Here is a 26,044-nt window from a genome sequence, read left to right on the forward strand (position 1 = left end):
ACTGTCCAGGATGTGGAGAAGACTACTATTCACTACTGTCCAGGATGTGGAGAAGACTACTATTCACTACTGTCCAGGATGTACAGAAGTCCACTACTCACTACTGTCCAGGATGTACAGAAGTCCACTACTCACTACTGTCCAGGATGTACAGAAGTCCACTACTCACTACTGTCCAGGATGTGGAGAAGACTACTATTCACTACTGTCCAGGATGTACAGAAGTCCACTACTCACTACTGTCCAGGATGTGGAGAAGACTACTATTCACTACTGTCCAGGATGTACAGAAGTCCACTACTCACTACTGTCCAGGATGTGGAGAAGACTACTATTCACTACTGTCCAGGATGTACAGAAGTCCACTATTCACTACTGTCCAGGATGTACAGAAGTCCACTACTCACTACTGTCCAGGATGTACAGAAGTCCACTATTCACTACTGTCCAGGATGTACAGAAGTCCACTACTCTCTACTGTCCAGGATGTACAGAAGTCCACTACTCACTACTGTCCAGGATGTGGAGAAGACTACTATTCACTACTGTCCAGGATGTACAGAAGTCCACTACTCACTACTGTCCAGGATGTGGAGAAGACTACTATTCACTACTGTCCAGGATGTACAGAAGTCCACTATTCACTACTGTCCAGGATGTACAGAAGTCCACTATTCACTACTGTCCAGGATGTACAGAAGTCCACTACTCACTACTGTCCAGGATGTGGAGAAGACTACTATTCACTACTGTCCAGGATGTACAGAAGTCCACTACTCACTACTGTCCAGGATGTGGAGAAGACTACTATTCACTACTGTCCAGGATGTACAGAAGTCCACTATTCACTACTGTCCAGGATGTACAGAAGTCCACTACTCACTACTGTCCAGGATGTGGAGAAGACTATTATTCACTACTGTCCAGGATGTACAGAAGTCCACTACTCACTACTGTCCAGGATGTACAGAAGTCCACTATTCACTACTGTCCAGGATGTACAGAAGACTACTACTCACTACTGTCCAGGATGTACAGAAGACTACTACTCACTACTGTCCAGGATGTACAGAGGTCCACTATTCACTACTGTCCAGGATGTACAGAAGTCCACTATTCACTACTGTCCAGGATGTACAGAAGACCACTACTCACTACTGTCCAGGATGTACATAAGACCACTATTCACTACTGTCCAGGATGTACATAAGACTACTATTCACTACTGTCCAGGATGTACAGAAGTCCACTACTCACTACTGTCCAGGATGTACATAAGACCACTATTCACTACTGTCCAGGATGTACATAAGACCACTATTCACTACTGTCCAGGATGTACATAAGACTACTACTCACTACTGTCCAGGATATGGAGAAGACTACTATTCACTAATGTCCAGGATGTACAAAAGTCCACTATTCACTACTGTCCAGGATGTACATAAGACCACTATTCACTACTGTCCAGGATGTACAGAAGACTACTATTCACTACTGTCCAGGATGTACATAAGACCACTACTCACTACTGTCCAGCTTATTACACCACTATTTGTCACTATTGTCCAACTTACCAAATACAGGTGTGCCAAGCTTGTAGCGTCATACCCAAGAAGACTCAAGGCTGTAATCACTGCCCAAGGTGCTTCAACAAAGTACTGAGTAAACAGTCTGAATAGTTATGTAAATGTGACATTTATTTTATTTTATACATTTGCAAACATTTCTTAAAACCTGTTTTTGCTTTGTTATTATGGGGTATTGTGTGTAGATTGATGAGGGGGGGAAAAAACGATTTAATCAATTTTAGAATAAGGCTGTAACGTAACAAAATGTGGAAAACAAGGCTGGTCATGGCTCACATCAACACCAACACCATTATCCCACAAACTGGGGCCAAGCTTCCTGCCATCCGGGACCTCTATATCAGGTGGTGTTAGAGGAAGGCCCTAAAAATTGTCAAAGACTCCAGCCACCCTAGCCATAGACTGTTCTCTCTGCTACCCGAGCGAAGTCCAAAAGGCTTCTTAACAGCTTCTACACCCAAGCCATAAGACTCCTGAACAGCTAATCAAATGGCTACCCACAATAATTGCATCAATCCCCTCTTCTCCTCTCCTGTCCGTCCCTCCTCTCCTCTCCTGTCCTTCCCTCCTCTCCTCTCCTCTCCTCTCCTTCCCTCCTCTCCTCTCCTGTCCGTCCCTCCTCTTCCCCTCCTCTCCTCTCCTGTCCGTCCCTCCTCTTCCCCTCCTCTCCTCTCCTGTCCGTCCCTCCTCTTCCCCTCCTCTCCTCTCCTGTCCTTCCCTCCTCTCCTTCCCTCCTCTCCTCTCCTGTCCGTCCCTCCTCTTCCCCTCCTCTCCTCTCCTGTCCGTCCCTCCTCTTCCCCTCCTCTCCTCTCCTGTCCTTCCCTCCTCTCCTCTCCTGTCCGTCCCTCCTCTTCCCCTCCTCTCCTCTCCCTGCCTCCTCTTCCCCTCCTCTCCTCTCCTGTCTCCGTCCCCCTCCTCTTCCCCTCCTCTCCTCTCCTGTCCTTCCCTCCTCTCCTCTCCTGTCCGTCCCTCCTCTTCCCCTCCTCTCCTCTCCTGTCCTTCCCTCCTCTTCCCCTCCTCTCCTCTCCTCCTCCTTCTCTCCTCTCCTGTCCATCCCTCCTCTTCCCCTCCCCTCCTCTCCTCTCCTGTCCTTCCCTCCTCTCCTCTCCTGTCCGTCCCTCCTCTTCCCCTCCTCTCCTCTCCTGTCCTTCCCTCCTCTCCTCTCCTCTCCTGTCCGTCCCTCCTCTTCCCCTCCTCTCCTCCTCCTTCTCTCCTCTCCTGTCCATCCCTCCTCTTCCCCTCCCCTCTCCTCTCCTCTCCTCTCCTCTCCTCTCCTCTCCTCTCCTCTCCTCGTCCGTCCCTCCTCTTCCCCTCCTCTCCTCTCCTGTCCGTCCTCCTCCTCTTCCCCTCCTCTCCTCTCCTCTCCTGTCCGTCCCTCCTCTTCCCCTCCTCTCCTCTCCTGTCCTTCCCTCCTCTCCTCTCCTGTCCGTCCCTCCTCTTCCCCTCCTCTCCTCTCCTGTCCTTCCCTCCTCTTCCCCTCCTCTCCTCTCCTCCTCCTTCTCTCCTCTCCTGTCCATCCCTCCTCTTCCCCTCCCCTCCTCTCCTCTCCTGTCCTTCCCTCCTCTCCTCTCCTGTCCGTCCCTCCTCTTCCCCTCCTCTCCTCTCCTGTCCTTCCCTCCTCTCCTCTCCTCTCCTGTCCGTCCCTCCTCTTCCCCTCCTCTCCTCCTCCTTCTCTCCTCTCCTGTCCATCCCTCCTCTTCCCCTCCCCTCCTCTCCTCTCCTGTCCTTCCCTCCTCTTCCCCTCCCCTCCTCTCCTCTCCTGCCCTTCCCTCCTCTTCCCCTCCTCCTCCCCCCCCCCTTCCCTCCTCTTCCCCTCCTCCTCCCCCCCCCTTTTACACTGCTGCTACTCTCTGTTTATAATCTATGCATAGTGACTTTAACTCTACCTACATGTACATATTACCTCAACTAACCTGTGTCCCCGCACATTTACTCTGTACCCCTTGTATGTAGCCTTGCTACTGTTATTTTACTACTGCTATTTAATTATTTGTTACTTTTATTTTATATTGTTTACTTAACACTTATTTTTCTTAAAACTGCATTGTTGGTTAAGGCATTGTAAGTAAGCATTTCACTGTAAGGTCTACGAACTGTTGTATTCGGCGCATGTGACAAATACAATTTGATTTGAAAAACTCAAGGGGTCTGAATACTTTCTGAATGAACTGAGGCTAATACACACACACACATTATGCACACAAACACAACATTTGCCAGGAGAGGACACACACACACACAGCACCAGGAGAGGACATACACACACACACTGACACTGTGATTATCTCAGCCTGCCTGGCTGTGGTCCAGTGTATTCATCACATGCACTTTTCTCACTGCTCATCACGTAGTGCCACAAAACACACACACACACACACACACACACACACACACACACACACACACACACACACACACACACACACACACACACACACACACACACACACACACACACACACACACACACACACACACACACACACACACACACAGCACCAGGGATAAGTAATTAAACTTGATCGTCAGGGTGAGAAAAGGAAAGAGACAGCGATATGAGAAAGAAAGGATGGGAAGAGGAGGAGACGAGAGAGGAGGGGAAGAGGAGAGGTGAGGCGAGGGAAGGAGGTGAGGCGATGGGAGAGGAGGGAAGAGGAGGAGGGGAAGAGGAGAGGAGGTGAGGCGAGGGAAGGAGGTGAGGCGACGGGAGAGGAGGGGAAGAAGAGGAGGGGAAGAGGAGAGGAGGTGAGGCGAAGGAAGGAGGTGGGGCGATGGGAGAGGAGGGGAAGAAGAGGAGGGGAAGAGGAGAGGAGGTGAGGCGAGGGAAGGAGGTGAGGCGACGGGAGAGGAGGGGAAGAAGAGGAGGGGAAGAGGAGAGGAGGTGAGGCGAGGGAAGGAGGTGAGGCGACGGGAGAGGAGGGGAAGAAGAGGAGGGGAAGAGGAGAGGAGGTGAGGTGAGGCGAGGGGAGGGAAGAGGAGGAGGGGAAGAAGAGGAGGGGAAGAGGAGGTGAGGCGAGGGAAGGAGGTGAGGCGACGGGAGAGGAGGGGAAGAAGAGGAGGGGAAGAGAAGAGGTGGTGAGGCGAGGGAAGGAGGTGAGGCGACGGGAGAGGCGACGGGAGAGGAGGGGAAGAAGAGGAGGGGAAGAGGGGAGGAGGTGAGGCGAGGGGTGAGGGTTTATTGCCTTAACTCCCTTATCTTACCTTATTTGCACTCACTGTATATAGACTTTTTATTTTATTTTGTTCTACTGTATGTTTGTTTATTCCATGTGTAACTCTGTGTTGTTGTATGTGTCGAATTGCTATGCTTTATCTTGGCCAGGTCGCAGTTGTAAATGAGAACTTGTTCTCAACTAGCCTACCTGGTTAAATAAAGGTGAAATAAATAACAGCATGATACAATTCTCTTATAATCTCAGGTGATGCTTTCTCCTCCCTCCCCCAACCTCACCCTCTCACCCTCCCTCCCTCCCCCAACCTCACCCTCTCACCCTCCCTCCCTCATCCTCACCCTCTCACCCTCTCACCCTCCCTCCCTTCCCCATCCTCACCCTCTCACCCTCCATCCCTCCCCCATCCTCACCCTCCCTCCCTCCCCCATCCTCACCCTCTCATCCTACCTCCCTCCCCCATCCCCACCCTCTCATCCTCCCTCCCTCCCCCCATCCTCACCCTCTCACCCTCCCTCCCCCTCTCTTCCTCCCTCCCTCCTCCTATCCTCACCCTTTCATCCTACCTCCCTCCCTCCCCCCATCATTACCCTCTCCTCCTACCCCCCTCTTCCTCCCTCCCTCCCCTCCATCCTCACCCTCTCATCCGACCTCCATCCCCCATCCTCACCCGACCTCCCCATCCTCACCCTCTCATCCTCCCTCCCTCCCCCATCCTCACCCTCCCTCCCTCCCCCATCATCACCCTCCCTCCCTCCCTCCCCCATCCTCACCCTCTCACCCTCCCTACCTCCCCATCCTCACCCTCTCATCCTACCTCCCTCCCCCATCCTGCCCGTATCATCCTACCTCCCTCCCCCCTCTCACCCTCTCTCCCTCCCTCCCTCCCCCATCCTCACACTATCACCCTCCCTCCCTCCCCCATCCTCACCCTCTCATCCTACCTCCCTCCCTCCATCCTCACCCTCCTCACCCAACTCACTCCCTCCCCCATCCTCACCCTCTCATCCTACCTCCCTCCCTCCCCCCTCTCACCTCCCTCCCCCATCCCCTCCCTCTCACCCAACTCCCTCCCTCCCCCATCCTCCCCTTCTCATCCTACCTTCCCCCTCTCCCCTCCCTCCCCCATCCTCACCCTCTCATCCTACCTCCCTCCCTTCCCCATCCTCCCTCCCCCATCCTCACCCAACTCACTCCCTCCCCCCATCCTCCCCTTCTTATCCTACCTCCCTTCCTACCCCCTCTCTTCCTCCCTCCCTCCCCCATCCTCACCCTCTCATCCTACCCCCCCTTCCTCCCTCCCCTCCATCCGCACCCTCTCATCCTACCTCCCTCCCTCCCCCTCTCATCCTACCTCCCACTCCTCTCTTCCTGCCTCTCATCCTACCTCCCTCCCCCTCTCTTCCTCCCTCTCATCCTCCCTACCTCCTTCCCTCCCTCTCATCCTCCCTCCCCCCTCTCTTCCTCCCTCTCATCCTACCTACCTCCTTCCCTCTACCCTCTCTTCCTCCCTCTCATCCTCCCTCCCTCCATCTCATTCTACCTCCCTCCCTCCATCTCATCCTACATCCCTCCCTCCCCCCTCTCTCCCCTCTCATCCTCCCTCGCTCCTCCTCTCTTCATCCCTCTCTCTCTCCCTCAGCTCCCAGTCCATCAGTATTTAGCTTCATTCCCTTAACCTTGACAGTAGACATCTCAGCTGCTAGAAGTCATTTCCACATGGCCATGTGATTCCTCCAGTACTGAAGCCCTCTACTGTACACCCTCTCCTGCTCTGTTCTAAACATGTGTCCTTGGTCTCCATTGAGGATCTTGTTCTATGATTGATTTGTGTGTTTTTGAAATGTGAAGGTAGCTAAACTAATGTCCAACTTTCTGGGACAATAAAGGAAACCTTGACCCCTTCTTCCCCTGAAGACCTAGTCCTCCCCCCGTGTCTCACCGATGTGGTAGAGTCCGATCCAGTCCGTGGCGTCCACTTCCTCCTTGATGTCCCAGTTGATGACCAGGTTTTGGCCCCGCCCCATCGTGAACTCGTATGTCGACGCAGTCAGCGATGACCTGCTCTCCGAGGTCACCAGGTCCGTGTCGCTATTGGCCCTTTGTAGCCCGCCGCCATGACCCTCTCCATGACCTCCGACCCCTGACCGTTCACCAGCTGACCTTTCCCCGCCGTGACCCCTAGGGCCAATGCCATCACCGCCCTGGGCTGAGAGGGAGCGCAGGTTTTCAGGGCTGAGAGTGTAGCGCATGTGGGGGTTGCGCCTCCTCACCACCAGGAGATGCTCACGAGCAGTGGGAGTGGTTGTCATGGTGACCACAGGGGAGGAGGGAGGAGGGGACTGGGGGTGAGATGGGGGGTGAGAGGGGTGATGGTGATGATGGAGGGAGTGGTGGTGATGGGAGGGGGAGGAAGGGTGGGGGCGGGGGGGGAGGACGGCCGTGGTGAGGGAGGGGCGAATGGTGGAGGTTGATCAGGGGAGGGGGGAGAACGGTGGGCCTCGCCCAAGGCTGGAGCCAGAGAGGATGGCCACAGGCCAGGAGGCTACAGCACAGGGCCAGACAGCCTGGTAGAGCCTACTAGAATCTAATAGAACACACTAGAACCTAATAGAACATACTAGAACCTAACAGAACATACTATAATCTAATAGAACATACTAGAACCTAACAGAACATACTAGAACCTAAGAGAACATACTAGCACCTAACAGAACATACTAGAACCTATTAGAACACGCTAGAACCTAATAGAACATTCTAGAAGCTGACGCGCTAGCTACGGTCAGCAGAAGCCTGTAGATTGAATACTACAGTCTGGATCCAACAAGCAGCCAAGCCCAGACACAGGTCAGAGGTTAGCTAGCACATCTCCACTTGTAAGGAGGTTGTCCCTTGCCACTCTGCCGATGCCTGCTCTTTGGAAGTCAAACATCAGTTTACTAAGGTGACTACTGTAAAGCACTGAGTGAGAAATGTTGTTGTAAAAAGGCTTTTATATAAAAAGTTTGATTGAGTGATTGTGGAATTTGAGGCCTGTGATCCAGTCACATCAGAACATTTAGCTTCACTTCATTACTCAGTGGATCACAACTGGAGTGGTTCAAGATTTCAATCTAGGGATGGCTCTCTAGGATGTTGGGAGGGGGGAGAGAGAGGGAGGGATGGGATGTACCATGGCCCTTACATACAGGCCCCGAGGCTGCATGTTGGGAGGGGGGAGAGAGAGGGAGGGAGGGGATGGGGGGGGGGGGGGGTGAAGCTCCTCTCTCCCCCTTGTCTGTTTGGGGAGCTGTGGAGTGGAAGGATGTAGGATTGTAGTCTGGTTGGAACTAGGGTGGTCTGGGGTAGGTGGTAGAGGTGGGCCAACTCTCCAGACCAATGTCTTGTCTTCTTCCAGGTGGGACAGAAAGGGGTGAGAGGGGGGAGAGAGGGAGACTGCAGGCCTGAGGTGGTGGTGGAGGTGATGAAGGGAGGTTGGACACCTGTGAGAGAAGGAGAGAGAGAGAGGGAGGGGGAGAAAGAGGGAGGGGACGTCAGAGATATAGCATAACGCCCAGGATCAACCAATGACAGGAGAATGACAGGAACAACAGAAGCATTGTTTATCAGACTTGATCACCATCATTGCAACGGCGGCACTAACACTTGATTTAGAACAGAACAATCTATCCCCAGCTTCCTAATCAACGAGAGAGAGAGAGAGAGAGAGAGAGAGAGAGAGAGAGAGAGAGAGAGAGAGAGAGAGAGAGAGAGAGAGAGAGAGAGAGAGAGAGAGAGAGAGAGAGAGAGAGAGAGAGAGAGAGAGAGAGAGAGAGAGAGAGAGAGAGAGAGAGAGAGAGAGAGAGAGAGAGAGAGAGAGCGAGCGAGCGAGCGAGCGAGCGAGCGAGAGAGAGAGAGAGAGAGAGAGAGAGCGAGAGAGCGAGAGAGCGAGAGAGCGAGCGAGCGAGCGAGCGAGCGAGAGAGAGAGAGAGAGAGAGAGAGAGAGAGAGAGAGAGAGAGAGAGAGAGAGAGAGAGAGAGAGAGAGAGAGGTGTGTCCAGTCCATAATAACACTGTAGTTAATAACGTGAGGAGAAAGGCCATGTCCCATCATCCCCATCCTGTGAATCCTTCATTAGTCTCCCTCATTAATAGTGTCCTGGTTGGACGATTCCGGATTTCCTGCTTGTACCCTCTTGATTCTGGGAAACATCCAACTGGGATTTTGGGAAAACCAGGGAACTTCTTCAAAGTTCCCGGAATTTTTCAATCCTAACTCCCTTTTAAACATGTTAACCATAAAGCAGCTTATACTGAGGCGCATTAGCTTTAGCAGGCTACTGAGGAACATATTGATCTCTCTCCCTCTAGACTGTGGTTACATTAGCTCTAGCAGGCTACTGGGGAACATATTGATCTCTCTCCCTCTAGACTGTGGTTACATTAGTACTAGCAGGCTACTGAGGAACATATTGATCTCTCTCCCTCTAGACTGTGGTTACATTAGCTCTAGCAGGCTACTGGGGAACATATTGATCTCTCTCCCTCTAGACTGTGGTTACATTAGCTCTAGCAGGCTACTGAGGAACATATTGATCTCTCTCCCTCTAGACTGTGGTTACATTAGTACTAGCAGGCTACTGAGGAACATATTGATCTCTCTCCCTCTAGACTGTGGTTACATTAGCTCTAGCAGGCTACTGAGGAACATATTGATCTCTCTCCCTCTAGACTGTGGTTACATTAGTACTAGCAGGCTACTGAGGAACATATTGATCTCTCTCCCTCTAGACTGTGGTTACATTAGCTCTAGCAGGCTACTGAGGAACATATTGATCTCTCTCCCTCTAGACTGTGGTTACATTAGCTCTAGCAGGCTACTGAGGAACATATTGATCTCTCTCCCTCTAGACTGTGGTTACATTAGTACTAGCAGGCTACTGAGGAACATATTGATCTCTCTCCCTCTAGACTGTGGTTACATTAGCTCTAGCAGGCTACTGAGGAACATATTGATCTCTCTCCCTCTAGACTGTGGTTACATTAGCACTAGCAGGCTACTGAGGAACATATTGATCTCTCTCCCTCTAGACTGTGGTTACATTAGTACTAGCAGGCTACTGAGGAACATATTGATCTCTCTCCCTCTAGACTGTGGTTACATTAGCTCTAGCAGGCTACTGAGGAACATATTGATCTCTCTCCCTCTAGACTGTGGTTACATTAGCACTAGCAGGCTACTGAGGAACATATTGATCTCTCTCCCTCTAGACTGTGGTTACATTAGTACTAGCAGGCTACTGAGGAACATATTGATCTCTCTCCCTCTAGACTGTGGTTACATTAGCTCTAGCAGGCTACTGAGGAACATATTGATCTCTCTCCCTCTAGACTGTGGTTACATTAGTACTAGCAGGCTACTGAGGAACATATTGATCTCTCTCCCTCTAGACTGTGGTTACATTAGCTCTAGCAGGCTACTGAGGAACATATTGATCTCTCTCCCTCTAGACTGTGGTTACATTAGCACTAGCAGGCTACTGAGGAACATATTGATCTCTCTCCCTCTAGACTGTGGTTACATTAGTACTAGCAGGCTACTGAGGAACATATTGATCTCTCTCCCTCTAGACTGTGGTTACATTAGCTCTAGCAGGCTACTGAGGAACATATTGATCTCTCTCCCTCTAGACTGTGGTTACATTAGTACTAGCAGGCTACTGAGGAACATATTGATCTCTCTCCCTCTAGACTGTGGTTACATTAGTTCTAGCAGGCTACTGAGGAACATATTGATCTCTCTCCCTCTAGACTGTGGTTACATTAGTACTAGCAGGCTACTGAGGAACATATTGATCTCTCTCCCTCTAGACTGTGGTTACATTAGTACTAGCAGGCTACTGAGGAACATATTGATCTCTCTCCCTCTAGACTGTGGTTACATTAGTACTAGCAGGCTACTGAGGAACATATTGATCTCTCTCCCTCTAGACTGTGGTTACATTAGTACTAGCAGGCTACTGAGGAACATATTGATCTCTCTCCCTCTAGACTGTGGTTACATTAGTACTAGCAGGCTACTGAGGAACATATTGATCTCTCTCCCTCTAGACTGTGGTTACATTAGCTCTAGCAGGCTACTGAGGAACATATTGATCTCTCTCCCTCTAGACTGTGGTTACATTAGCTCTAGCAGGCTACTGAGGAACATATTGATCTCTCTCCCTCTAGACTGTGGTTACATTAGTTCTAGCAGGCTACTGAGGAACATATTGATCTCTCTCCCTCTAGACTGTGGTTACATTAGTACTAGCAGGCTACTGAGGAACATATTGATCTCTCTCCCTCTAGACTGTGGTTACATTAGCTCTAGCAGGCTACTGAGGAACATATTGATCTCTCTCCCTCTAGACTGTGGTTACATTAGTACTAGCAGGCTACTGAGGAACATATTGATCTCTCTCCCTCTAGACTGTGGTTACATTAGTACTAGCAGGCTACTGAGGAACATATTGATCTCTCTCCCTCTAGACTGTGGTTACATTAGTACTAGCAGGCTACTGAGGAACATATTGATCTCTCTCCCTCTAGACTGTGGTTACATTAGCTACTAGCAGGCTACTGAGGAACATATTGATCTCTCTCCCTCTAGACTGTGGTTACATTAGTACTAGCAGGCTACTGAGGAACATATTGATCTCTCTCCCTCTAGACTGTGGTTACATTAGTACTAGCAGGCTACTGAGGAACATATTGATCTCTCTCCCTCTAGACTGTGGTTACATTAGTACTAGCAGGCTACTGAGGAACATATTGATCTCTCCCCTCTAGACTGTGGTTACATTAGTACTAGCAGGCTACTGAGGAACATATTGATCTCTCTCCCTCTAGACTGTGGTTACATTAGCTACTAGCAGGCTACTGAGGAACATATTGATCTCTCTCCCTCTAGACTGTGGTTACATTAGCTACTAGCAGGCTACTGAGGAACATATTGATCTCTCTCCCTCTAGACTGTGGTTACATTAGTACTAGCAGGCTACTGAGGAACATATTGATCTCTCTCCCTCTAGACTGTGGTTACATTAGCTCTAGCAGGCTACTGAGGAACATATTGATCTCTCTCCCTCTAGACTGTGGTTACATTAGTAGTAGCAGGCTACTGAGGAACATATTGATCTCTCTCCCTCTAGACTGTGGTTACATTAGTAGTAGCAGGCTACTGAGGAACATATTGATCTCTCTCCCTCTAGACTGTGGTTACATTAGCTACTAGCAGGCTACTGAGGAACATATTGATCTCTCTCCCTCTAGACTGTGGTTACATTAGCTACTAGCAGGCTACTGAGGAACATATTGATCTCTCTCCCTCTAGACTGTGGTTACATTAGTACTAGCAGGCTACTGAGGAACATATTGATCTCTCTCCCTCTAGACTGTGGTTACATTAGTACTAGCAGGCTACTGAGGAACATATTGATCTCTCTCCCTCTAGACTGTGGTTACATTAGTACTAGCAGGCTACTGAGGAACATATTGATCTCTCTCCCTCTAGACTGTGGTTACATTAGTACTAGCAGGCTACTGAGGAACATATTGATCTCTCTCCCTCTAGACTGTGGTTACATTAGTACTAGCAGGCTACTGAGGAACATATTGATCTCTCTCCCTCTAGACTGTGGTTACATTAGCTCTAGCAGGCTACTGAGGAACATATTGATCTCTCTCCCTCTAGACTGTGGTTACATTAGTACTAGCAGGCTACTGAGGAACATATTGATCTCTCTCCCTCTAGACTGTGGTTACATTAGTACTAGCAGGCTACTGAGGAACATATTGATCTCTCTCCCTCTAGACTGTGGTTACATTAGCTCTAGCAGGCTACTGAGGAACATATTGATCTCTCTCCCTCTAGACTGTGGTTACATTAGCACTAGCAGGCTACTGAGGAACATATTGATCTCTCTCCCTCTAGACTGTGGTTACATTAGTACTAGCAGGCTACTGAGGAACATATTGATCTCTCTCCCTCTAGACTGTGGTTACATTAGCTCTAGCAGGCTACTGAGGAACATATTGATCTCTCTCCCTCTAGACTGTGGTTACATTAGTACTAGCAGGCTACTGAGGAACATATTGATCTCTCTCCCTCTAGACTGTGGTTACATTAGCTCTAGCAGGCTACTGAGGAACATATTGATCTCTCTCCCTCTAGACTGTGGTTACATTAGCACTAGCAGGCTACTGAGGAACATATTGATCTCTCTCCCTCTAGACTGTGGTTACATTAGTACTAGCAGGCTACTGAGGAACATATTGATCTCTCTCCCTCTAGACTGTGGTTACATTAGCTCTAGCAGGCTACTGAGGAACATATTGATCTCTCTCCCTCTAGACTGTGGTTACATTAGTACTAGCAGGCTACTGAGGAACATATTGATCTCTCTCCCTCTAGACTGTGGTTACATTAGTAGCTAGCAGGCTACTGAGGAACATATTGATCTCTCTCCCTCTAGACTGTGGTTACATTAGTTCTAGCAGGCTACTGAGGAACATATTGATCTCTCTCCCTCTAGACTGTGGTTACATTAGTACTAGCAGGCTACTGAGGAACATATTGATCTCTCTCCCTCTAGACTGTGGTTACATTAGTACTAGCAGGCTACTGAGGAACATATTGATCTCTCTCCCTCTAGACTGTGGTTACATTAGTACTAGCAGGCTACTGAGGAACATATTGATCTCTCTCCCTCTAGACTGTGGTTACATTAGCTCTAGCAGGCTACTGAGGAACATATTGATCTCTCTCCCTCTAGACTGTGGTTACATTAGCTCTAACAGGCTACTGAGGAACATATTGATCTCTCTCCCTCTAGACTGTGGTTACAATAGCTCTAGCAGGCTACTGAGGAACATATTGATCTCTCTCCCTCTAGACTGTGGTTAAATTAGCTCTAGCAGGCTACTGAGGAACATATTGATCTCTCTCCCTCTAGACTGTGGTTACATTAGTACTAGCAGGCTACTGAGGAACATATTGATCTCTCTACCTCTAGACTGTGGTTACATTAGTACTAGCAGGCTACTGAGGAACATATTGATCTCTCTTCCTCTAGACTGTGGTTACATTAGTACTAGCAGGCTACTGAGGAACATATTGATCTCTCTCCCTCTAGACTGTGGTTACATTAGTAGTAGCAGGCTACTGAGGAACATATTGATCTCTCTCCCTCTAGACTGTGGTTACATTAGTTCTAGCAGGCTACTGAGGAACATATTGATCTCTCTCCCTCTAGACTGTGGTTACATTAGTACTAGCAGGCTACTGAGGAACATATTGATCTCTCTCCCTCTAGACTGTGGTTACATTAGTACTAGCAGGCTACTGAGGAACATATTGATCTCTCTCCCTCTAGACTGTGGTTACATTAGTACTAGCAGGCTACTGAGGAACATATTGATCTCTCTCCCTCTAGACTGTGGTTACATTAGCTCTAGCAGGCTACTGAGGAACATATTGATCTCTCTCCCTCTAGACTGTGGTTACATTAGCTACTAGCAGGCTACTGAGGAACATATTGATCTCTCTCCCTCTAGACTGTGGTTACATTAGTACTAGCAGGCTACTGAGGAACATATTGATCTCTCTCCCTCTAGACTGTGGTTACATTAGTACTAGCAGGCTACTGAGGAACATATTGATCTCTCTCCCTCTAGACTGTGGTTACATTAGTACTAGCAGGCTACTGAGGAACATATTGATCTCTCTCCCTCTAGACTGTGGTTACATTAGTACTAGCAGGCTACTGAGGAACATATTGATCTCTCTCCCTCTAGACTGTGGTTACATTAGTACTAGCAGGCTACTGAGGAACATATTGATCTCTCTCCCTCTAGACTGTGGTTACATTAGTACTAGCAGGCTACTGAGGAACATATTGATCTCTCTCCCTCTAGACTGTGGTTACATTAGTACTAGCAGGCTACTGAGGAACATATTGATCTCTCTCCCTCTAGACTGTGGTTACATTAGCTCTAGCAGGCTACTGAGGAACATATTGATCTCTCTCCCTCTAGACTGTGGTTACATTAGTACTAGCAGGCTACTGAGGAACATATTGATCTCTCTCCCTCTAGACTGTGGTTACAATAGTAGTAGCAGGCTACTGAGGAACATATTGATCTCTCTTCCTCTAGACTGTGGTTACATTAGTACTAGCAGGCTACTGAGGAACATATTGATCTCTCTCCCTCTAGACTGTGGTTACATTAGTACTAGCAGGCTACTGAGGAACATATTGATCTCTCTTCCTCTAGACTGTGGTTACATTAGTACTAGCAGGCTACTGAGGAACATATTGATCTCTCTCCCTCTAGACTGTGGTTACATTAGTAGTAGCAGGCTACTGAGGAACATATTGATCTCTCTCCCTCTAGACTGTGGTTACATTAGCTCTAGCAGGCTACTGAGGAACATATTGATCTCTCTCCCTCTAGACTGTGGTTACATTAGTACTAGCAGGCTACTGAGGAACATATTGATCTCTCTCCCTCTAGACTGTGGTTACATTAGTACTAGCAGGCTACTGAGGAACATATTGATCTCTCTCCCTCTAGACTGTGGTTACATTAGTACTAGCAGGCTACTGAGGAACATATTGATCTCTCTCCCTCTAGACTGTGGTTACATTAGTACTAGCAGGCTACTGAGGAACATATTGATCTCTCTCCCTCTAGACTGTGGTTACATTAGTACTAGCAGGCTACTGAGGAACATATTGATCTCTCTCCCTCTAGACTGTGGTTACATTAGCTCTAGCAGGCTACTGAGGAACATATTGATCTCTCTCCCTCTAGACTGTGGTTACATTAGCTCTAACAGGCTACTGAGGAACATATTGATCTCTCTCCCTCTAGACTGTGGTTACATTAGTACTAGCAGGCTACTGAGGAACATATTGATCTCTCTCCCTCTAGACTGTGGTTACATTAGTTCTAGCAGGCTACTGAGGAACATATTGATCTCTCTCCCTCTAGACTGTGGTTACATTAGCTACTAGCAGGCTACTGAGGAACATATTGATCTCTCTCCCTCTAGACTGTGGTTACATTAGTACTAGCAGGCTACTGAGGAACATATTGATCTCTCTCCCTCTAGACTGTGGTTACATTAGTAGTAGCAGGCTACTGAGGAACATATTGATCTCTCTCCCTCTAGACTGTGGTTACATTAGTACTAGCAGGCTACTGAGGAACATATTGATCTCTCTCCCTCTAGACTGTGGTTACATTAGTACTAGCAGGCTACTGAGGAACATATTGATCTCTCTCCCTCTAGACTGTGGTTACATTAGTACTAGCAGGCTACTGAGGAACATATTGATCTCTCTCCCTCTAGACTGTGGTTACATTAGTACTAGCAGGCTACTGAGGAACATATTGATCTCTCTCCCTCTAGACTGTGGTTACATTAGCTCTAGCAGGCTACTGAGGAACATATTGATCTCTCTCCCTCTAGACTGTGGTTACATTAGTACTAGCAGGCTACTGAGGAACATATTGATCTCTCTCCCTCTAGACTGTGGTTACATTAGTACTAGCAGGCTACTGAGGAACATATTGATCTCTCTCCCTCTAGACTGTGGTTACATTAGTACTAGCAGGCTACTGAGGAACATATTGATCTCTCTCCCTCTAGACTGTGGTTACATTAGCTCTAGCAGGCTACTGAGGAACATATTGATCTCTCTCCCTCTAGACTGTGGTTACATTAGCTACTAGCAGGCTACTGAGGAACATATTGATCTCTCTCCCTCTAGACTGTGGTTACATTAGCTACTAGCAGGCTACTGAGGAACATATTGATCTCTCTCCCTCTAGACTGTGGTTACATTAGTACTAGCAGGCTACTGAGGAACATATTGATCTCTCTCCCTCTAGACTGTGGTTACATTAGCTCTAACAGGCTACTGAGGAACATATTGATCTCTCTCCCTCTAGACTGTGGTTACATTAGTATTAGCAGGCTACTGAGGAACATATTGATCTCTCTCCCTCTAGACTGTGGTTACATTACTACTAGCAGGCTACTGAGGAACATATTGATCTCTCTCCCTCTAGACTGTGGTTACATTAGCTCTAGCAGGCTACTGAGGAACATATTGATCTCTCTACCTCTAGACTGTGGTTACATTAGTAGTAGCAGGCTACTGAGGAACATATTGATCTCTCTCCCTCTAGACTGTGGTTACATTAGTACTAGCAGGCTACTGAGGAACATATTGATCTCTCTCCCTCTAGACTGTGGTTACATTAGTACTAGCAGGCTACTGAGGAACATATTGATCTCTCTCCCTCTAGACTGTGGTTACATTAGTACTAGCAGGCTACTGAGGAACATATTGATCTCTCTCCCTCTAGACTGTGGTTACATTAGTACTAGCAGGCTACTGAGGAACATATTGATCTCTCTCCCTCTAGACTGTGGTTTCTCTTAGCAGTCTTACAATCTCGTCCTCACTTCCCCTCTCGCTATCTCTCTCGCCGTCTAACTCTCTCTCTGTCTCTCTCTGTCTCTCTCTCTGTCTGTGTCTCTCTGCCTCTGTCTCTGTCTGTCTCTCTGTCCCTCAGTCTCTCTCTCTCTCTTTCTCTCTGTCTAACTTTCTCTCTGTCTAACTCTCTCTCTGTCTAACTATCTCTCTCTCTGTCTCTCTCTCTGTCTTTCTCTCTGTCTAACTTTCTCTCTGTCTAACTCTCTCTCTGTCTAACTATCTCTCTCTCTGTCTCTCTCTCTCTGTCTCTCTCTCTCTCTGTCTCTCTCTCTGTCTCTCTCTCTGTCTCTCTCTCTGTCTAACTCTCTCTCTCTGTCTCTATCTATTTTCATCAATATCATCTCTCACTCCCTCTCTCCAAAACAAGGTCTTCTGTTGCCATGGCAAAACTCATTACGCCAAACCAGACACATAGGCACGCATGAACGCACACACAAGCACACACAAACCCAGACACCCAGAGTCATAAAACGAACAAGAGTGCAGGCAGAAACACAACAATCTAAAAACACAACAACCAATCAATCCCTTTCTCTGTCACCCTCTCTCTCATTCCCATATGGAGCGTGTTTCACTCCCTCCCCTCCTCCCACACTCTGTCCATTCCCTTCCCGTCTGCGTTCACAGGCCTGCTATAAACAGGAGTAGACACACATACAGCTGGAGGGAACGGGAGAGGCAGGACTGAAGGGAGAGCAGGGCAGGTGGTACACTAGAGTGTTGCTTATGTAAGTAGTTGATAGGATGGACAGGGGAACAGAGGGTTCTGTCATGTTCTTCACACACTGAGGAGAGAGAGAGAGACAGAGAGAGAGAGAGACAGAGAGAGAGAGAGAGAGAGACAGAGAGGGAGAGAGAGAGAGAGAGACAGTGTCTATAGCTGCATGTATTACAAAGAAAACATGCTTGAGTAAAGAATGTATCTCGTGCAACATATTGGTAAGTGTGTATGTGTGTGTATAACAATGCCAAGTGTGGGAGGCATACAGTATATAAACGCTTACTTTAACACAATGTTAAGTGTGTGTGTGGGGGACATGTAAAAATGTTAGGCTAAATGATTTGACATAGTAGCTAGCTGGGGTACACTGACTACCAACTCAGATCACTAACAAAACAGACAGTCTGACTACCAACACAGATCACTAACACAACAGACAATCTGACTACCAACACAGATCACTAACACAACAGACAGTCTGACTACCAACACAGATCACTAACAAAACAGAGAGTCTGACTACCAACACAGATCACTAACAAAACAGACAGTCTGACTACCAACACAGATCACTAACACAACAGACAATCTGACTACCAACACAGATCACTAACACAACAGACAGTCTGACTACCAACACAGATCACTAACACAACAGACAGTCTAACTACCAACACAGATCACTAACACAACAGACAGTCTGACTACCAACACAGATCACTAACACAACAGACAATCTGACTACCAACACAGATCACTAACACAACAGACAGTCTGACTACCAACACAGATCACTAACACAACAGACAGTCTGACTATCAACACAGATCACTAACACAACAGACAGTCTGACTACCAACACAGATCACTAACACAACAGACAGTCTGACTACCAACACAGATCACTAACACAACAGACAGTCTGACTACCAACTCAGATCACTAACACAACAGACAGTCTGACTACCAACACAGATCACTAACACAACAGACAGTCTGACTACCAACACAGATCACTAACACAACAGACAGTCTGACTACCAACACAGATCACTAACACAACAGACAGTCTGACTACCAACACAGATCACTAACACAACAGACAGTCTGACTACCAACACAGATCACTAACACAACAGACAGTCTGACTACCAACACAGATCACTAACACAACAGACAGTCTGACTACCAACTCAGTTCAGTTATCAAACAGAGAGTCAGTATCCTTCCTGCCTGGAGACCAGAAGGAACTAGAAGAAGAGACAGTGAGGATGAGGCCTTATAGAAGGAACTAGAAGAAGAGACAGTGAGGATGAGGCCTTATAGAAGGAACTAGAAGAAGAGACAGTGAGGATGAGGCCTTATAGAAGGAACTAGAAGAAGAGACAGTGAGGATGAAGGCCTTATAGAAGGAACTAGAAGAAGAGACAGTGAGGATGAGGCCTTATAGAAGGAACTAGAAGAAGAGACAGTGAGGATGAGGCCTTATATAACAGTTATTCTGTCTCTGTATAAAATCTGGAGTTGATGCTGGGTAATGTCAGTACGTCAGGCTGTTTGACAGTAGAGGCAGAATAACGGGAGGAGGGTTGGTTGGAAAATGAGAGAAAAGAACGTTAGGTTCAGATGGGGTCACGGTTCTCTTTTCTAGCTTTTCATTGAAACTCCAAAACAGTAATATTGGAGAACGTCTCACGTAGCCAGATGTCATAACCTGGTCTCTGCACTGCGTTCTGCTCTATGAGGAGAAGCCTGCTAATAGAGGCTTTGATGGAGGCTTCGGAGACTGATGTTATTGTTCTGGAACACGTTAGTATGTCAGGAATCTGTCTGTCCGCTCTGTCTCTCAAACGTTCTCCTAAAGACAGGGCTTTCACATAAAACAAATCATTATAATTATCACGTAGCCTCACACGTTTGGTATCAGTCTGTCCTCTTTCAGGGCTTTCACATAAAACAAATCATTATAATTATCACGTAGCCTCACACGTTTGGTATCAGTCTGTCCTCTTTCAGGGCTTTCACATAAAACAAATCATTATAATTATCACGTAGCCTCACACGTTTGGTATCAGTCTGTCCTCTTTCAGGGCTTTCACATAAAGCAGCAGGATAATAGACATCATGTATTATTTCCACAGCTCCAACTACTCTGGTGGATTTGAGTGACAGCTGTGTACCTGGGCTAGCAGCATATTAACAGGAGAAATCCCCTGTAACTGGTCACATCTCTTAAATCATCCATCTGCTTCCTCTGACCACCAGGTTCATTCACAAGGAATCTAGATTACACCCAGGGTGCTTCCCATGGCACCCTAGTCCCTTTGTAGTACACTACTTCCACCAGGGCCCACGTATGGCTCTCATTCAAAAGTATTGCACTGTATAGGAAATAGGATAGGATGCCATTTGGGGCGAACCACCTCTGTGGGGAAGCCCAGAGGAACACCGTAGTACAGTAGAACAGGCTGCAGAGGGGTTAAATCATGGTTTAGACATGTCTGGTGTTACACTGCTGTATACAGACTCTGCTCTTTAATGGAGAGGAAAGGAATGTTGTCGTCCCCCCCCCCCCTCCACACACACAAATAGAGATTGCTTTAAAAATAGCTCTGGGGCAGTTCTGAATGTATCACTGGCAGAGGACAGAGGCACTCATGCCCACGTGGCAAAAAAAACACACACACACACACACACACACACACACACACACACACACACACACACACACACACACACACACACACACACACATACACACAGAGAGAAATATGCAGAAGGTGAATGCTGTTGATTTGAGGTTGAGGATTAGAGGGAGAATGGGTGGATGTAGTGTTCACTGAATGCTTCCCCTAATCCCTGTATTACCACACAGCTTCAATCTGATCATCACTCCTCTCCCCCTTCATCCTCGCTCTCTCTCTGCCCCTCCCTCTATCTATGTTGATCTCCATGGTTACAGCACACTCTCCCTCACCTCACTCACCTCTCAATCCTCCTCACTCCCATCTCCCTCCCTCTCTCCCTCACCTCACAATCCCCTTACTCCCCTCTCCCTCAACTCACTCACCTCTCAATCCTCCTCACTCCCATCTCCCTCACCTCACAATCCCCTTACCCCCCTCTCCCTCAACTCACTCACCTCTCAATATCCCTCACTCACCTCTTCCCCTCTCTCTCTCTCTCTCACGTAATTTTTATAGAATTATATTTCTATCTTCATCAAACAAAGGAAGTTCATTCAGTATTTACTATAGACCTGATAAAAACAACTCCACTATATACTATAGACCTGATAAAAACAACTCCACTATATACTGTAGACCTGATAAAAACAACTCCACTATATACTGTAGACCTGATAAAAACAACTCTACTATATACTATAGACCTGATAAAAACAACTCCACTATATACTGTAGACCTGATAAAAACAACTCCACTATATACTATAGACCTGATAAAAACAACTCCACTATATACTGTAGACCTGATAAAAACAACTCCATGTATATACTGTAGACCTGATAAAAACAACTCCACTATATACTGTAGACCTGATAAAAACAACTCCACTATATACTGTAGACCTGATAAAAACAACTCCACTATATACTGTAGACCTGATAAAAACAACTCCACTATATACTATAGACCTGATAAAAACAACTCCACTATATACTGTAGACCTGATAAAAACAACTCCACTATATACTGTAGACCTGATAAAAACAACTCCACTATATACTGTAGACCTGATAAAAACATCTCCACTATATACTGTAGACCTGATAAAAACAACTCCACTATATACTGTAGACCTGATAAAAACAACTCCACTATATACTGTAGACCTGATAAAAACAACTCCACTATATACTGTAGACCTGATAAAAACAACTCCACTATATACTATAGACCTGATAAAAACAACTCCACTATATACTGTAGACCTGATAAAAACAACTCCATGTATATACTGTAGACCTGATAAAAACAACTCCACTATATACTGTAGACCTGATAAAAACAACTCCACTATATACTGTAGACCTGATAAAAACAACTCTACTATATACTATAGACCTGATAAAAACAACTCCACTATATACTATAGACCTGATAAAAACAACTCCACTATATACTGTAGACCTGATAAAAACAACTCCATGTATATACTATAGACCTGATAAAAACAACTCCACTATATACTGTAGACCTGATAAAAACCACTCCACTATATACTGTAGACCTGATAAAAACAACTCCACTATATACTGTAGACCTGATAAAAAACAACTCCACTATATACTGTAGACCTGATAAAAACAACTCCACTATATACTGTAGACCTGATAAAAACAACTCCACTATATACTATAGACCTGATAAAAACAACTCCACTATATACTGTAGACCTGATAAAAACAACTCCACTATATACTATAGACCTGATAAAAACAACTCCACTATATACTGTAGACCTGATAAAAACAACTCCACTATATACTGTAGACCTGATAAAAACAACTCCACTATATACTGTAGACCTGATAAAAACAACTCTGCTGTCACCTCCCTCTACTCTCTCTCTCTCTCTCTCTCTGTCCATCTCCCCTCTCTCTCTCTGTCCATCTCCCCTCTACTCCCTCTCTCTGTCCATCTCCCCTCTACTCCCTCTCTCTTCCCCTCTCCCCTCTACTCTCTCTCTCTGTCCATCTCCCCTCCCTCTCTCTTCCCTCTCCCCTCTACTCTCTCCCCTCTACTCCCTCTCTCTGTCCCTCTCCCCTCTACTCCCTCTCTCTCTCTCTCTGTCCATCTCCCCTCTACTCCCTCTTTCTTTCTAACAGGACATGACTGACCAGCTAACCATAATGAATTAGTTTACATAATTGAGTCTGGTTAGTTTTAGTGTTAGAGATGTAGGTTGGTATGGCAGTCTGGTCCCTGTAGTGTAGTCACACCCCTTCCACTTGAACCTAATGTAGCAGGCCTGACCTGCCTTTCTTTCTGACCAGAAGTCCTGACCAGAGGTTTTCCTCTGCACTGTTCAACCAATCCAGTAAAAGTGGAGGAGGAGTTAAGATCTAGTGTCTCCTTGTTAACGTCCAAAAGAGGAAGTCGTGTCACAGGCTCTCTTTCCATTTCCCCTGAAAACCGGAAGCAACCGGTTGTAACCGAACCCGTTGAGGGTGCCGCCTCTCTAACGTCGCCAATGTCTCCATTTCCTCAATCTGTCACAGCTTCAGTCCAGTGAGATGACTTTTGACCTCTGGCTGTCACTTAGACAGAGCAGGGTGGCAACAGGGGCAACACACTGACCTCTGGGAAACGTAGTTGAGAGGCAGTGATGGGGATGGTCCTGTCTGTCTGAAACATGAATGGGGGTGGTCCTGTCTGTCTGAAACATGAATGGGGATGGTCCTGTCTGTCTGAAACATGAATGGGGATGGTCCTGTCTGTCTGAAACATGAATGGGGATGGTCCTGTCATGAATGGGGATGGTCCTGTCTGTCTGAAACATGAATGGGGGTGGTCCTGTCTGTCTGAAACATGAATGGGGGTGGTCCTGTCTGTCTGAAACATGAATGGGGATGGTCCTGTCTGTCTGAAACATGAATGGGGATGGTCCTGTCTGTCTGAAACATGAATGGAGATGGTCCTGTCTGTCTGAAACATGAATGGGGATGGTCCTGTCTGTCTGAAACATGAATGGGGATGGTCCTGTTTGTCTGAAACATGAATGGGGGTGGTCCTGTCTGTCTGAAACATGAATGGGGATGGTCCTGTCTGTCTGAAACATGAATGGGGATGGTCCTGTCTGTCTGAAACATGAATGGGGATGGTCCTGTCATGAATGGGGATGGTCCTGTCTGTCTGAAACATGAATGGGGGTGGTCCTGTCTGTCTGAAACATGAATGGGGGTGGTCCTGTCTGTCTGAAACATGAATGGGGATGGTCCTGTCTGTCTGAAACATGAATGGGGATGGTCCTGTCTGTCTGAAACATGAATGGAGATGGTCCTGTCTGTCTGAAACATGAATGGGGATGGTCCTGTCTGTCTGAAACATGAATGGGGATGGTCCTGTTTGTCTGAAACATGAATGGGGATGGTCCTGTCTGTCTGAAACATGAATGGGGATGGTCCTGTCTGTCTGAAACATGAATGGGTGTGGTCCTGTCTGTCTGAAACATGAATGGGTGTGGTCCTGTCTGTCTGAAACATGAATGGGGAGGGTCCTGTCTGTCTGAAACATGAATGGGGGTGGTCCTGTCTGTCTGAAACATGAATGGGGAGGGTCCTGTCTGTCTGAAACATGAATGGGGATGGTCCTGTCTGTCTGAAACCTGAATGGGGATGGTCCTGTCTGTCTGAAACATGAATGGGGGTGGTCCTGTCTGTCTGAAACATGAATGGGGGTGGTCCTGTCTGTCTGAAATATGAATGGGGATGGTCCTGTCTGTCTGAAACATGAATGGGGATGGTCCTGTCTGTCTGAAACATGAATGGGGGTGGTCCTGTCTGTCTGAAACATGAATGGGGGTGGTCCTGTCTGTCTGAAACATGAATGGGGATGGTCCTGTCTGTCTGAAACATGAATGGGGATGGTCCTGTCTGTCTCTTCAAATGAAATAGGCTAATAATAAATCCTTCTATAAAACTCTCTGCCCTTTCCGATTTATTTTCTAAGCACTCAAATATGTTTTTTATCTTTGAAATGGACCATTTGTCTCAGATAAGGATGAACAAATACAGTATTACACTATTAAACATGGTTATATACAGTATAGTATTACACTATTAAACATGGTTATATATAATATAGTATTACACTATTAAACATGGTTATATACAATATTAAACATGGTTATATACAATATAGTATTACACTATTAAACATGGTTATATATAATATAGTATTACACTATTAAACATGGTTATATACAATATAGTATTACACTATTAAACATGGTTATATACAGTATAGTATTACACTATTAAACATGGTTATATATAATATAGTATTACACTATTAAACATGGTTATATACAATATAGTATTACACTATTAAACATGGTTATATATAATATAGTATTACACTATTAAACATGGTTATATACAATATTAAACATGGTTATATACAATATAGTATTACACTATTAAACATGGTTATATATAATATAGTATTACACTATTAAACATGGTTATATACAATATAGTATTACACTATTAAACATGGTTATATACAATATACTATTACACTATTAAACATGGTTATTTACAATATAGTATTACACTATTAAACATGGTTATATACAATATATTATTACACTATTAAACATGGTTATATACAATATAGTATTACACTATTAAACATGGTTATATACAATATAGTATTAGACTATTAAACATGGTTATATACAATATAGTGTTACACTATTAAACATGGCTATATACAATATAGTATTACACTATTAAACATGGTTATATACAATATAGTGTTACACTATTAAACATGGTTATATACACTATTAAACATGGTTATATACAATATAGTATTACACTATTAAACATGGTTATATACAATATACTACTATTACACTATTAAACATGGTTATATACAATATAGTATTACACTATTAAACATGGTTATATACAATTTAGTATTACACTATTAAACATGGTTATATACAATATAGTGTTACACTATTAAACATGGTTATATACAATATAGTATTACACTATTAAACATGGTTATATACAATATAGTATTACACTATTAAACATGGTTATATACAATACGAGGCTATTTACATGACTATGTATTTGTATCACTGCATACCCAGTGTGTAATATGCAGTCTTAATTTTGTGTACTGCAGTGCTATGTGTCTAAGACAATTCCCCTGTCTGGGACATTAAAGTGGATCCTATCTGAATAGAAGAAGGCGTCTATAGGACGAGACATTGAGTCTATCTCCTAACCATGAAGCAGTCCCTGATACCTGGTGGCCAGAGTAAACCTGCTAC

General features: G+C 46.1%; 1 protein-coding gene across 3 annotated transcripts in view; it reads right to left on the reverse strand.

Annotated features, from left to right (window-relative positions):
* The window catches only part of LOC139532762 (E3 ubiquitin-protein ligase HECW2-like), an 84,288-nt gene that overhangs the window by 46,011 nt on the left and 12,233 nt on the right, over window positions 1-26,044 (reverse strand). For all 3 annotated transcript variants that reach the window (XM_071330774.1, XM_071330772.1, XM_071330773.1), the window contains one exon: window positions 6,702-8,244. In XM_071330774.1, the coding sequence (XP_071186875.1) occupies window positions 6,702-7,071 (370 nt within the window). In that variant the 5' untranslated portion in view covers window positions 7,072-8,244. The remainder of the gene's footprint in view (window positions 1-6,701; window positions 8,245-26,044) is intronic.

Source organism: Salvelinus alpinus, chromosome 10 (assembly GCF_045679555.1).
Source record: "Salvelinus alpinus chromosome 10, SLU_Salpinus.1, whole genome shotgun sequence".
Taxonomy (NCBI): domain Eukaryota; kingdom Metazoa; phylum Chordata; class Actinopteri; order Salmoniformes; family Salmonidae; genus Salvelinus; species Salvelinus alpinus.